General features: G+C 35.7%; 1 protein-coding gene across 1 annotated transcript in view; it reads right to left on the bottom strand.

Moving 5' to 3' along the window:
• The window catches only part of ds (dachsous cadherin-related 1), a 635,615-nt gene that overhangs the window by 10,527 nt on the left and 611,162 nt on the right, over nucleotides 1-13,926 (bottom strand). The window contains exon 17 of the mRNA XM_081758114.1: nucleotides 3,618-3,915. Coding sequence (XP_081614240.1) covers nucleotides 3,618-3,915 — 298 coding nt within the window. The remainder of the gene's footprint in view (nucleotides 1-3,617; nucleotides 3,916-13,926) is intronic.

Here is a 13,926-nt window from a genome sequence, read left to right as displayed (position 1 = left end):
CTGAAATGTAGTGGACCTTTTAATCCAAAAACACTGCAAATATACGCCAGGGTAATCATATAAAGCAGTGGTTCTCAAACTTGTTGTTACTGCGACCCACATTGAATAGTAAAAAGGATTTTGTGACCCACCTACTTTTATTCAAATACATATTGACATTCTTTCTCGATAACTGTATCATATGAAATTGTGTGCGCAAAGAGGGTTAAATGTTTCTATAGACAGGTACACAGGAAACACTACTCCCGACGCAATGCCTTATCCCGTAACAGATTTTGACTCACCGACTCTCTTTAAATCCTAACCCAACATCTCTACTAACTGTACAACAGGATCGGACTCTGAGTAACCACTTACTCTTCACCTCATTAATAAACGCTTCAAATTTTTATTTTCTAAATAGTACTTGACATGTTTCTGTATCAAAATAAAATTTTCATAATTAAAAGGAAAATCTTGTCGCGACCCACCAAAAAATGTCCCACGACCCACACTTTGAGAAACACTGATATAAAGCATTATGTATACCGTGCTAGGAAAGACTTTGAGAAGGGGTATTAAGAATTTTCTGCATTATTCCGTACTTCTTTTTATTAAAATATTTCTTTTTCTCGTAATTCACTCATATTTATTACACACTACTTCGTTAAATAGTTAGTGTTTTGGAGATGTATCATATTTGCTAAGGAGAACATCGTAAGAAAGCAATTACGATATTACATAATTTTTCGGTGATAGACTCCTTAACGCTAAACAACAGTTTACCCAAACTATACTGGTTAACTATTAACAACAGCTTGCCAAAATTGTCTACTGTTATAAGAACATGGACAATTAACCAGCGAAACTACATGAATTATTCCTTGAACCTTTCATTATTTTATTTTGAAAAAAAAAAAAACGTGAAAAACTACGCGAAACTTCTAAAAATCTTGAAAATAAAACCTTAAAACTATGACCAAAAAGCGAAAAGTGCAACAAATAAAAGAACTAAATATGTAACACTTCGGAAAAATTATTTATAAAAAGTACAAATATATTTCTAATCTCGCGTTAACAAACATGAAACATACCTTGATATACACACAGCAATCCAGAATCCTCATTTTATAAGATGCAATACAAAATAAAAATTTTGATTAAAATACAAAATTACTGTTAATATATTAGAAGTGTATTATTTACAGTGTTTGACCAAATATAGATATATATACAGGGTGTTACAAAATTTTCTCACAATATTTTGGGTATCGATTTCTCACATAAAAATAAGAAAAAAAGTTCAAATGGACATGTGGTCGGGAGTGCATAGTTCCGTAATTATAGGGTGCAAAAAACGTGTAAAAATGAACTTTAAAGGTCCATAGTTCCACTACTATAGGACCGATAGTAGTCGGGTCAAGACATCACTGAGGATCTAGTATACGAACTATCCAAATATCCATCTTTTAGAACCTCCGATACTTGAACACTCATTTTCACACAGACTGTTTGGGAGTACTTGATCACTCTCCACCTAGCTCTCTAAAAATTGGTGTGCGAGTACTAGAGCATTCTTAAACATGGATATTTGGATAATTCATATATCAGTTCCTCAGTGACGTTTTGATCCAACTACGATAAGTTCCTCAGTAGTGGTTCTATGAACTTTTAAAGTTCACTTGTTTCACGTTTTCGGCACCCTATAAACTCCGAAACTATCCACTTTTGAACACAGGTCCATTATGAACTTTGTTTCTTATTTTGATGTAAGGAATCTGTTCTCAAAATATTATAACACATTTTAGTAAGACCGTGTATGTATACACACATATGACATTTGTTCAAACTGTTCACTGTTGGACTGTCATCTTAATTTTTTGGTTGAAACCAATATTTATCTGAAGTAATACGGCACGTTCTTTCTCAGTCAGAAGATAAATAAGGTGAGAATTCTCACGTGGCTTTAGAATTCCACGAATTCAGGAGCTTACGTTTTATATGATTCATACATAGTGGCGTAACTTGAAGCTTGAGCGCTTACCGCAACCCTTAGTTATCCGCCCTTACTTTCTATGTTTTGTACCCTATTTTCTATATATTTTGCGCCCCCTTGAGCTCGTGCGCCTCCCCGCGCCGCGGGGGTTGCGGGGATGCTATTTACGCCTATGTTCATACATCCTTTTCAGTAACCGTGAAAAATTTGTCTTCCGATAGAAGTCTCTACTCAAGAGTTAAATTGTCTACACCACGTAAAGAATAAAAAAACATCAACTGGACTGAGAATGGAAACCAGGTTTCCGGTTTATCGCGCCAACTATCACCGGTGCCCAGTCCACTCCCTGGCTAATTATATGCTCTCATTCCTGAAGATGGTGCTCAGACATTCAGAGTACATGGACTATGCTACAACTCTTGTCAGGCCCGCAACCAGCCACAGAGGTTTGGGGGGCCAAGTCATTAAAAATTCTCTTACAAATAGCTAAATTGTGTGTGTGTGTTTTTTTTTGTATTATTAATAGCATTTTGTGTTAAAGTCTGAAGGGGCCGTGAAAAGTTTAGGGGGGAGAGCCCCCTAGCCCCCTCTGGTTGCGGGCCTGACTCTTGTTGTACTTGGAAGAACCAGGTGTTAATATTCATCAATAACTATAAACGGTAGATTAGATATTATATGAGAAATAATCATTCACATTTTTTTCTCATACAATATTTGACTCAACCGTCATAGGTTGAGGTTAATATATTCACCGAATTGTCCACGCGCACCAGAAGTTGTGATACGGTCCATGTGGTCTCAATGGCTTAACTCTGACCTCAAAACTGATGAAAATACCTTGAGGTCAGATCAGATGAGAATCATTAATATTAATTTCGTCAATGTCCACAATACTACAATTTTAAGTCTGTTAATCAGAAAATTAATATTTCCACTTTCTCCTCTAAAACCATATTTTATTTTATAGGATATTACAAACTCATATTACACCCGTTATGCTTCGCTTTAAATTCTAGCCCCTTGTGCACCAATGACATCCATGTGAATGTCATGGAAACGTATCCCTTATTAAGGATCGTATTAATCCTGGAGATGATGAAATTTTTTAGTGAATGAAAGTCATAAGTTAGTTGTACTATTTCTCGTTAGGTGTCAGCACCTTACTGAAAGAGAGGAAAAAAGCTTTGACTCGGTAAATAGCAGGCCTAAGAGAGCATTCAACTACGACACACATGTGTTTGTTTTGACGATGAACAATTAGCAACTTCGAGATCGGAAAAGGGAAAAAAAAAATGTCTTTGATCTCCGGTCAGTGTTGTCAACCTGAAGCAGTATAAAATCTCTTCAGAACATCAGAATTTCCCTTTTTTAGTCCAATGTTCCATAATGCAAATAATTGTTTTTATCAGTAATGTGAATGCTCTCCTCACGTGCGCACAATAACTATGACCTATATAACGGTATAGATAATATTTTAACAGTAAATGAAACCGGTATTACAGCGCGCACATAGGAAAATGACTCCTGTAACGCAAGGGGTTAATAACTATATCACTCTCAGAAACTTTAATGTGCCAGAAATAGATGAATCAGTTATACAGTATTTATTATCTACCATAAACCCTTAACTTCGTTCACTTACCGATATTCCTCCTGGCTGAACCTTGGAGAATTATTGTTGACATCGGTGACCTGTATACGAACAGCTGCCATGGCCATCAGCGATGGATGACCTCCATCTCTAGCAGCGACAATCAACTGGATCCCCGGCTGACGAGCGTTGTACTGAATGCTGGAATTGGTGTAAACAGTCCCTGTGATTTCGTCCACATAGAATCCTTCCACCGAGCTCACAAGTCCGTAACGAATCATTGCATTCTCACCGATGTCATTGTCTGAGGCATTCACTCTTAGCACTGCATGACCAGGCTCCGTCAATTCTGGAAATAGTAATAGAAAACAGTTACTAAACAATAAATAAAAAATAGGAGAGAAAATCATTTTTAAAATAAGTGTGGAGATAGAGATCGTTAACAATAAGCTTTACTGTATATAACTAAATATAATAAAAGGATAAATTCAATAAATGTAGATTGCGTGCTAAGTACCAAAAATGAAAAAGTTCAGTTTAATGTAAGAATGTGGCATATGTGCCTAACACTGCTCAGTGAACAACGGACTATCTAGTATTCACTGTGGAAGTAGTTCAAATAATCCCCAGAAGAATGCGCGTGGGTATATCTCCCATCAGTTCTGAAGTAAAATTGAGCTTTTTACGCAACATTTTCATTTCTAGAACTAAATATCTTTCCACAAACATCCACAGAAGAAAACCTACTTCACCACGCACATTCTAAGCTCAATAAGTATATCTATAGTCTCACTTCCTCGTAAGAATACGTTTATTGCAACACAGATGCAATCTTTGAATGCAAACAAAAATGTACAATCTAATGGAAATAAATAAAAATAAAGGAAAAATTTTAAATCTGGTATCTTTATATATAAAATTATATTAACATGTCAACAACAAAATTAAGACTCCGAATATAACCAAACTGACAACAAATGTTTAACTTCACAAAATTATAGTTACCACTATATATATATATATTACCACTACATTATAGTTTATTTGCCAAGATCTTCGATAGAATAAAACGGACATGATAACAATCAATTAATTATATATAGTACCGCTCAAAAATTTTCGAACACCCTGGATTTCTGTTATGTATCTACTGTGATATTACTATTTTGGCACGAGAACTCTCCGTCCTGCATCAGATCTACTCCTGCCTATAGCATCAAATTTGACGACAGCTGAATCGAGGTCTGATAGGTACTGCAGATGATGATATGTCAAATCATAATTCTTAAAATTGAAGCCAAGAAAGACAATTGATATAGATATTGCATAACACAAACAAAAGTGTGGAAGGTGAGGCAAGATATTAGTTTTGTTTGAAAAGTGTAGACATAGAGGGACAATGCAGTGACAAACATTTGAAAGAGAAAGTAGCTTTCCAAATTTTGTAGTTCTTATAGCTTGTTGATATGCTCACGTTTAAAACGCCAAAAATACCATACTTTGAAAAGTGTTTACGATGGTTTCGTATGTTCCATTGTTGCTCTTTGAAATAGTAAATGATGAGCACCCTTGTTTCCATGCCGAACAAATAACTTGTCTCACCTTCCACACTGTTCTTTATAATATGCAAGATATATCTATATCTATATCTATATCTATCTATCTATCTATCTATCTATCTATCTATATATATATATATATATATATATATATACCAAATCGTCTTTTTCGGCTCCAATTTTAAGAATTATAAATTGACATATTATCTGCAGTACCTCTCAGACATCAATTCAACTGTCGTCAAATGCTGAGGCAGGAGTACATCTGATGCAAGACCGTAAAGTTCCCATTAAAAAGAAAAAAAAAAGTTAATGCTTACAAAAAATCAGGGTGTTTGAAAACTTTTGAGTGGTAGTGTACTTTGAAAATGTAACCATTTCATAATTTGTCCCATACGTAGTCACATAAATTATGTGAAGCTTGGACAATACGTATAACTTTAAGATGCACCATACTTTGTTCAGCAGAATTTACATTTCCTATGTTACAGGTAGAGACAGTGATTTTTGAAACCCGTGAATTTGTGGACACCCGGTTGTAAGTGTTAAGTTCGTAATGGAACCCACATTCCTATGATGTAAGAGAAACATTAACGTTTGTTATTGAGGCATTTTAAGCAGGACATTTATATCCTCGCCACCCAGTTCTCAACCCACTATTTTGGCCGCTCTGTTTTTATTTTACAGCCATTCGTCAATACTTCCCCCTTTGCTTCCTCTTCCCTCACACCACACACGCCTCTCGCAGCAACACACAAAATTTGACCCCCAAATCTTGTCTCGCAGCTCGATTAGAAGAGCACTTTTAATCAACCAATTAATAAAACTGCTCCAAGTCATCAATAATGAAACCTATGTTTCTTAATGAGGGACTCTCTCTCTCTCTCTCTCTCTCTCTCTCTCTCCTTGTCTTTCTCTGACACACACACTCACACACATGGAAAACACCAACTCAACGAGCAACAAGGGCGATACAATACGACACAAACACGCAGACACATGCATACACACAAACAGTTTCGCATTTCTGTCTTTTTATTGGTTGTGTTTTTAACTCACGATAAATCAATGGTCATAAAGTGCCTTCTAACTGCCGAGATACCGAGTGTTTTCTGCGTACTGTAAACGTTCCACACCGCAAACGGATAGGAATTTTTTAACACATAAAAATATCATGTCTTCTCATGGTTGCAAAACACCGAAGAACTTTTCAAATAGTGTTCCAGAATACCTGCATTCTTGCAACCAATTTAAACAAGTATCATTCTTGTACTCCATAATTTCAAAATAAATACTCCGTAATTAATCTACATGAAACTAAATAAAACCCACCATCTCATAATTATGCCCTGCAGGTTAAAGGAGAAGGTCTGGGTGCCAAAACAGAGCTACGGGTGGGGAGATATTCTAGGAATCGCCCTTCTATTATCCCTTAAGAGGCCTTATAACTGCGAAATTAAAATGCCGCTTATTTTACAGTAATTATGTGATATCTTCAAATAGATAAAAGATAATCGAAATGTGGAACAAGAGCGCGCTAGATAATATTATTTTGCATGAGATACCGTTATCACGAGTCACCTAGTAGCTTTCCGTTTGCAGCCATTTATAAACGCAAAAATAAATGCCGATTTTCTAAATGGCTGGAAATCGAAAGCAGGTAATTGAGTTGTGATAACGGTACCACATGTAAAATAATATTGTTCCAGGTACAAAGAAAAAAGCAAATTTACTAACTAACTCTATGGCCTATGGAACCCGGAGGTTGAACGCCGCATTCACAAAAGCTCTCCACTGACTTGTATCTTTTCCACTTTGTATTCCTATTTCTGAGAGATCCATCTTAATATTTTCCTCCCATCTGTTCCTAGGTCTTCCTAATAGTCTTTTTAAATTGATCTTCCAGTTAAGGTTTTGGAAGCGTTCCTACTTCATTTCATTCTGGCTATATGACCTTCCCACCTGAGCCTCCTACATTTGATGACCCTAACAACGTTTGGTAAACGCTATAAATTATGTAGTTCCTCATTATGAAATTTTCGCCATTCCCCATTCGCGTTCCTTTTGGATTCAAATATTCTTCTCAGGATTTTGTTCTGAAATACTTTCAGTCTGCGTTCTTTCCTCAGAGTAAGCGACCATGTTTCGCAACCATACAGAACAACAGGTATGATTATCATTTTATATATTTTAAGCACCAAATTCCTCGACAGAATTCGCACCCACAAGAGATTTTGAACTGAATAATACGACGAATTTCCTGCTTTTAGTCGACATTCAATTTCTTCGTGAATATGGTTTTTGTCTGTTAATATTGATCCTAGATATTTGAAAGTATCCACTTTATCAAAAGTATTATTTGATATTTTAACGCATCCATAATTTGCCGTATTGAGATCCCGACGAAATTCCATGTATTTAGTTTTCTCTGCATTTCCTTCTAAACCCATGTAGAAGTAAATATGAAAATAAATACCGGTATATGAAAAGGTCAGTTTATTATATATAATTGCCGAATGAAATCATATCTCGGTAATATTGGCCACCGCTCTTCCACAGGAAAGTCCACACTTGACGTGAATAAGATTAACTGTACGAATGAATAAGTTTCCAACCCTGTATGCACATGCCTCGGACGATGTTTCGTCAGAGAGTACTGTGTCTGTCGAAACTAATTCATTTGTTACATTGCCTATTGTATCTGCAGAATGTCGCTTATCACGTCCAGCTGTTAATGTATAGAGGTAGGGGGAAAGGAAAAGGGGGTGCAGAAGAAGAAGCCAATCCAGGAAGTACAGGATAACTCCTTTACAAACGGTGTTTCGTTCTTTTTTTTTTTTTTTTCGTTCCCTTCCTTTTTTTAATTTATTTCTTCAACTTCACAGTTGCAGGTGGTTTGATTCAAATCAGAAAACAATTATTTTTCAACCTGAAGGTTCCGGAAAGAAAAATTGCTGTTACTGTAACACTTAGTGGTTGTTATTGTCCTATTAAGGATTTTTCTATGTATTTATTGCATCCACTTATCATATGCAATAATTGGATTCTACACGAAACACGATTATTGAGAATTTTTCAAGATTTCGACTTCCGACATATCACGCGTAAAATCGTGTTCACACGGATACTACAAAGTGAGGTACTAAATTATCTATTTTTATCAACTAACTTAAAAAGTTCGTTACTGAATTATCTATGCCTATGTGAGTGTGTCTGTTATTTGGATTTTTTTTTTTTTTTTTAATTTTGAGCCCTCCATTCGATAGAGAATCAAAAACTATCTTAGAAAGTGATGGAATTTTTCGCGTCACTCTTACCGTTCCCGAGATATTGGCGAAAAAATGTCCGATTTCCGGAGATTTAAGAAGCCATATCTGGGGAACCATAAGTTATAGACAGGTCATATTGGTTTTGATCAATAGCTAAGGACATGGTGAACGCTTTGGTACCAAATAGTACCACCTGCCCACCGTTCCCCGGATATTGTCCAAAAAAGTTCGAATTTCAGGAGATTTAAGGAACCATATCTCGGGAACCGTAAGACATAGAGGGATGATATTTTGCGAATTTTTGCGACAAACAGAAAATGGTGAGGATAAAAAGATTTACTTTTACATGTAGAAAAAATCACAGTTTTCCTTCCCACTCCATTTCTTCATTCTTTTAAGTTCGTTCTGGCAATCCTTTTGGAGCATTCACAACTGATTTATCTCTAGCACCAAGGATGAATCAGTAATTCCAAATTAAGCAATCTCCAAGCACTATGCTAACACAATTGTCCTTTAACACTTATATTAACCCTTATGTCACTGACTTCTGTCTTATTCTTCACTTAAATATAATTTTAGTTTTATATACAGTGAAATATCTCTGAACAACCATCTTCTTTAAGCCGACTAAACTTCATTAGGCCATTTTTCACTGGAACAGAATTATATTTCCAAGAGTATTATTACAGAACCTTCTTTATGCCGACTACCAATCCTCCCTCAGTGTCCGCTTATTTTTGCCCTCTTTTAAGACGACCACTTTACCACAAAATATGAGAATAGTGAACCCTAGAAGAGGAAAAAAGAAATGGAGATGAAACCAATTTAATCTTCCTGGGTTCAATAATCTCAGTAGATGAAGACTGTAGGTAGGAAATCAAATGACGTTCACTTGTCGGGGAGGAAGACTATGCCAAACCTTAGCAAAAGTCATTAGAAGCCGGAGACATCACTCTGAAGACGAAGATTCATGTAGTCAAAGCTATGGTTTTTCCTAGTAGTAATATAGGGATGTGAGAGTCAGACATTGATAAAGGTAGATACATGGAAAATTGACTCCTTTCAATTATAGTGTTGGAGAAGAGTGCTGAAAGTACTATGGACTGCGAAGAAGACAAATAAAAATGGGGGATGTAAAACCTAACTGCGTTCAGGAAAGCAAAATATTAGAACTGTCTTAATTTGATCATACAATGAGAGGACATGATTTACTGGAAAAATCATTGATGACGGAAAGGTTGAAGGAAACAGAAGGGGCAGAAAACAAGATGGAATTGAAGGAGCAATAAATCTATACATAGAAAATCTTCGAGAAGCGACACAGGACAGGGGCAAATAGCATTGATGACTGTCCCTAAAGATGAAACTAAAATTTAAAAAGCTAACACAGCTCCGTAACATATTATTGTGAAAAGTACACATTTTCTTACATCAGAAATATATTTAATTTGTAAAGACAGTCTCGAATTTAATGTTCCATGATTTAATAGCGCATACAAAAATAATCCAAATTTCCCTGACTTGTCAGGTCTTTGGCAATCTGAGAATAGAGCTTTATTTGCGGTATTGGTCCTTGTTTTCACACTACCGGATCACCACATGTAAAATATTTTACTTTCGGAGTTAGACGAACCTGGGTCCCTATGTCTCAAAGACAAATATTATAAAGAGACATGATAAGATGTTACTTTCTGAATGACAATATTCGGCTCAAAACTTGTAAAAAAAAAGAAAGGAAAAAAAGGCAGTATTATTAACAGATGGTAGTTTCAGCTAGTAATTTCTTTTTAAAAGTCTGAAGAAGAAAATCTTCAATAATTTATTAACATGGAATAATTTATTAACAGAAAATAAAATGAAATGGAATTTTTAGCTTTACGTTCCACGTTACGCCCTTTACACTAAAGGAAACTGACAACGTGAATGATTATAGAGAATTGGTAAAAAAATGAGGATGTGGAAGGAAACGGGAGAACCTCGAGAAAACCTACGGACACAATGATGCCCATCACAAACTCCCACAGCTTTGGATCGAACCAGAGACACTAGCACTAGAAGTGAGAGATCTATAACTGAACCACCGTGGTAGAACTTACTATTCTGCTCACTACAAAATTTAACACTAATCCAAAACTAAGAAAATTCTAATCCAATCCTAGCTAATGGAATCTCACGAAGAAGGCATTCTAGTCCACAGAAAATTCAGCAAGTACTTCTAAATACAAAGACGCATTGACGTACAAGCTAAGATGTCTGCCAACCAAACAGATGACTCAGAATCAATCCCCGCTGGTGTTAGAATTTATCCTCTTGTTCTATCTTTGTCTAATGTGGCTCGAGTACTCATCAACCTCTGCCAACTGGCAACCTGGTGAAACTTGAGGAGTAATGACGACAAAGCATAGTGCTGCTCAATGGCGGCGATTGGACGTTAAAAGTGAGGGGAAGAGCAAGATATGATCTGAATATTTGTATATCAATGTTAGTTTCCCTGATTGTTTCTAACACTTTGTTTGACGAAAGGTTGTATAACTAATAGGATACTATCTTTTTCGCTTAAAATACCATATATTGTATTTCATATTTTATTAAGTAAATTGACAAGAGCAACGCAAGTAGGTACTAGTCTTTTGTACTCTTAAACAACGCAAGTGTACGAAGAGATTTGATTCCTTGCTCATGAACATCTTAAAATTCAAACTGGAAAATTGTGTGATCAGATTATTTAATAACAAATTTGCAAAATAAATAAATAGAAAGGATACTATTAATTATAGTAATGAATAATGAGGCTTGTTTTGCAAAAGTTATATTGAAATTCGGAATTAATGAACAACTTATATTTTTAATCACACACATGCAATTAAATGTATGTTATTACTCTTAGAAAATGAAAGACAGTAAATACTACAAGTATATGCTACATTTAAAGAAATACGCAATTGCAATATTAATTGCTTTGAATTGCAATTAAAACGCAATTCCTGTAGCTTTGTTAACTTCATGGAAAGACAAATAACCAATACGTACTCACGCAACGGCGAATATTATATGGCACCATTTTTTTCGATGAACCAGTAATATATACAAAAACTTTACATTTCCAAATGAAACTATCCTACATTAAGGTGTCATTTCAAAATAGTAGGAGGGGGCAACTGCCTTCTCTTGCGCCCTTAATCGCCGCCCCTGGTGCTGCTTGTAGTGTTGTGGTGCTTCTCAAAGTGCCAAAGGTCATGGAATTCTGAAGCCTTATTTTTACACTGCCTATGGATTACATTAGCCTGTGGTGTATATTTATACAGGATAGTTGAAACTGTAAATAGTGAAGAAAATGTTCCTTGCGTAATATTGCATAGTGTGTGATTTAAACAAAGATCGACCCACTGCGCAGCTCACGTTCTGAGTTTCAATAGTTAACTCGAAATTAAAGCTCCTCCTCCCAAAGAACGAAGAACCAGCTCGGCAATAAAGGAGCAGATTGATCAAGTTACCTCCCCGACTAATAATTTTTAATTATTTATTGCCATAAATTACACACGTATAATCAGTTTTTGCGGACAGGAAATTATATTCCTAATCCTATTACATTGCAGCAAGTTCCTCAAATTCTCTCCACTTTTTATTTCTTTTATTTTTTTTTAACTTGGGAAATCGTGCGTGTACGAAATAAAAAAAAATACATATAGAAAAATTATGTTTTTATCTGTTCGCTGAGAATAAGCAATTATAACTTGAAAACTGATCTCACATTGAAGATAGAAAAGATCATAAGAGAGGAGACATAAGTAAAAAAAAAAAATCTAGAGAAAGAAATGAACGATAGATGAAAAAACAAAACAAAACAAAATGAAAATTGTGAAGCACGGTGATAAAGGAAAGTTACAATACAACGGGACAGGGTTGCCAACTCTAGAAAGTAAAAACTATAGGCACTGTTCCAAAATTCCCTACGATATAAGCCTAAATGTTAAGTATCTCTGTTCGGACCCATCCATGAGAAGGAAATGTACTATCGTGAACAAAAGTGCATTAGCACCTGTATTCTGCATATCCTTAGTACATACACTAATAAGCTTAATAGATACATTGTGCCACAAATGAGAAACTGAAATCGGCATTGTTCATTTTATTGTATTTACCAGTAACGGTCCCTTCTTTAAAATTATCGAAACAGATGAACGAAAGTATATTAATCTTTACGTGATAATTTTCGATTTGGAAAATTAAATTTATTCTTTAAAACTTATACTTCAACTACAGGAAATTGTTTTAAGAAGTCCTTTTTTAGTCTCCATAAATGTATAAAATTCCTTACAAGTAACTTTTAAGTTTACCCTGATACAGTCCCTGTCATCTCTTTAAAATTATCTAACCTGATGAATAAAAAATATTAATCGTTGATAGATGGTGAAAGAAGGAGAATTATAGAATGAAAGTTACTTTTTATCTATACTTTGAACTACATGAAATTGCTTCGAACTAGATACGAATTTGAAAAAACCGGTCATAAGGGGACTGGTAAGAAGTTTGTACTAGGGATGGCCACATTTTCCGGAAAAACGGAAAATATTTTTTCCGGAAACCGCAAAATTGAAAACGGAAGACGGAAAATTTTCCGGAAAATCGGAAGACGGAAAATTTTTAGGAAAACGGAAGACGGAAAACTTTCCTTAAAAACGGAAACGGAAAATTTTCCAGAAAAACGGAAACGGAAAATTTTCCGGAAAATCGGAAGACGGAAAACTTTCCGGAAAAACGGAAAACTGAAAATGTGATATCCGGAAACCGGAAAACTCTTTTTCCGGAAATGGCCATCCCTAGTTTGTACCGGTCACCAGCTTTAATCAAAGTAGCAGCAGCAATATTTCCGGCCAGGTAGGTGAAAAACCGGCCAGTTGGCAACCCTATAACGGGAGAAGGGAAAGAAATACACAAAAAATAGCACTGCATGAGGACAAGTATAAGAGACAGTCGGAGCAGGAGAACTGGAGAAAGCAAAGGGGTTTATATATAAAGGTTCTCACGTTCTTAAGCTCCAGATAGCATCAACTTTTTGAATCACCTATATTACATCCTCGGGTTGTACGACCAGATTTATTCATTATGTATAGAGAGCTGCTCCTTGATAGCGTCAGCAATTCTCACATGGACTCCTCCCTGGAACCACCTTTTCTCATTAGACTCCATCTTCCCTCCCCCTCCCTCAACCTTAAACCCTCCGCGCAATCTCATACGTCGGCAAAAATAGAGTAAGACTACGTTTTCAAGGTGGGAAATTGTTGTTTAATTATTGGTTTTATTTCTTCCTCGTCTCGGTTATTTTAATCCCATACTTACAAATACAACAGGGAATGGGTACAGCGCACATCTTTTAAGACTTGATGGGTCATGAGTCTGATCTTCTGTTCGTTCTAGCTTCCTTTATTATCACTCACTTGCAATTATTATCCGTCTTGTTTAGTCACCTTGCCAAGGCAGAACACGCGCGCTACTAGCATATCCCGAAGTTGTCATGTTTTATTATAGAAA

The sequence above is a fragment of the Thermobia domestica genome, chromosome 5 (genome assembly GCF_964235325.1).
Source record: "Thermobia domestica chromosome 5, izTheDome1.hap1.1, whole genome shotgun sequence".
In the NCBI taxonomy this organism is placed as follows: domain Eukaryota; kingdom Metazoa; phylum Arthropoda; class Insecta; order Zygentoma; family Lepismatidae; genus Thermobia; species Thermobia domestica.
Note: the sequence above shows the minus strand (reverse complement) of the source record. Positions and strands in the feature narration are given on the sequence as shown.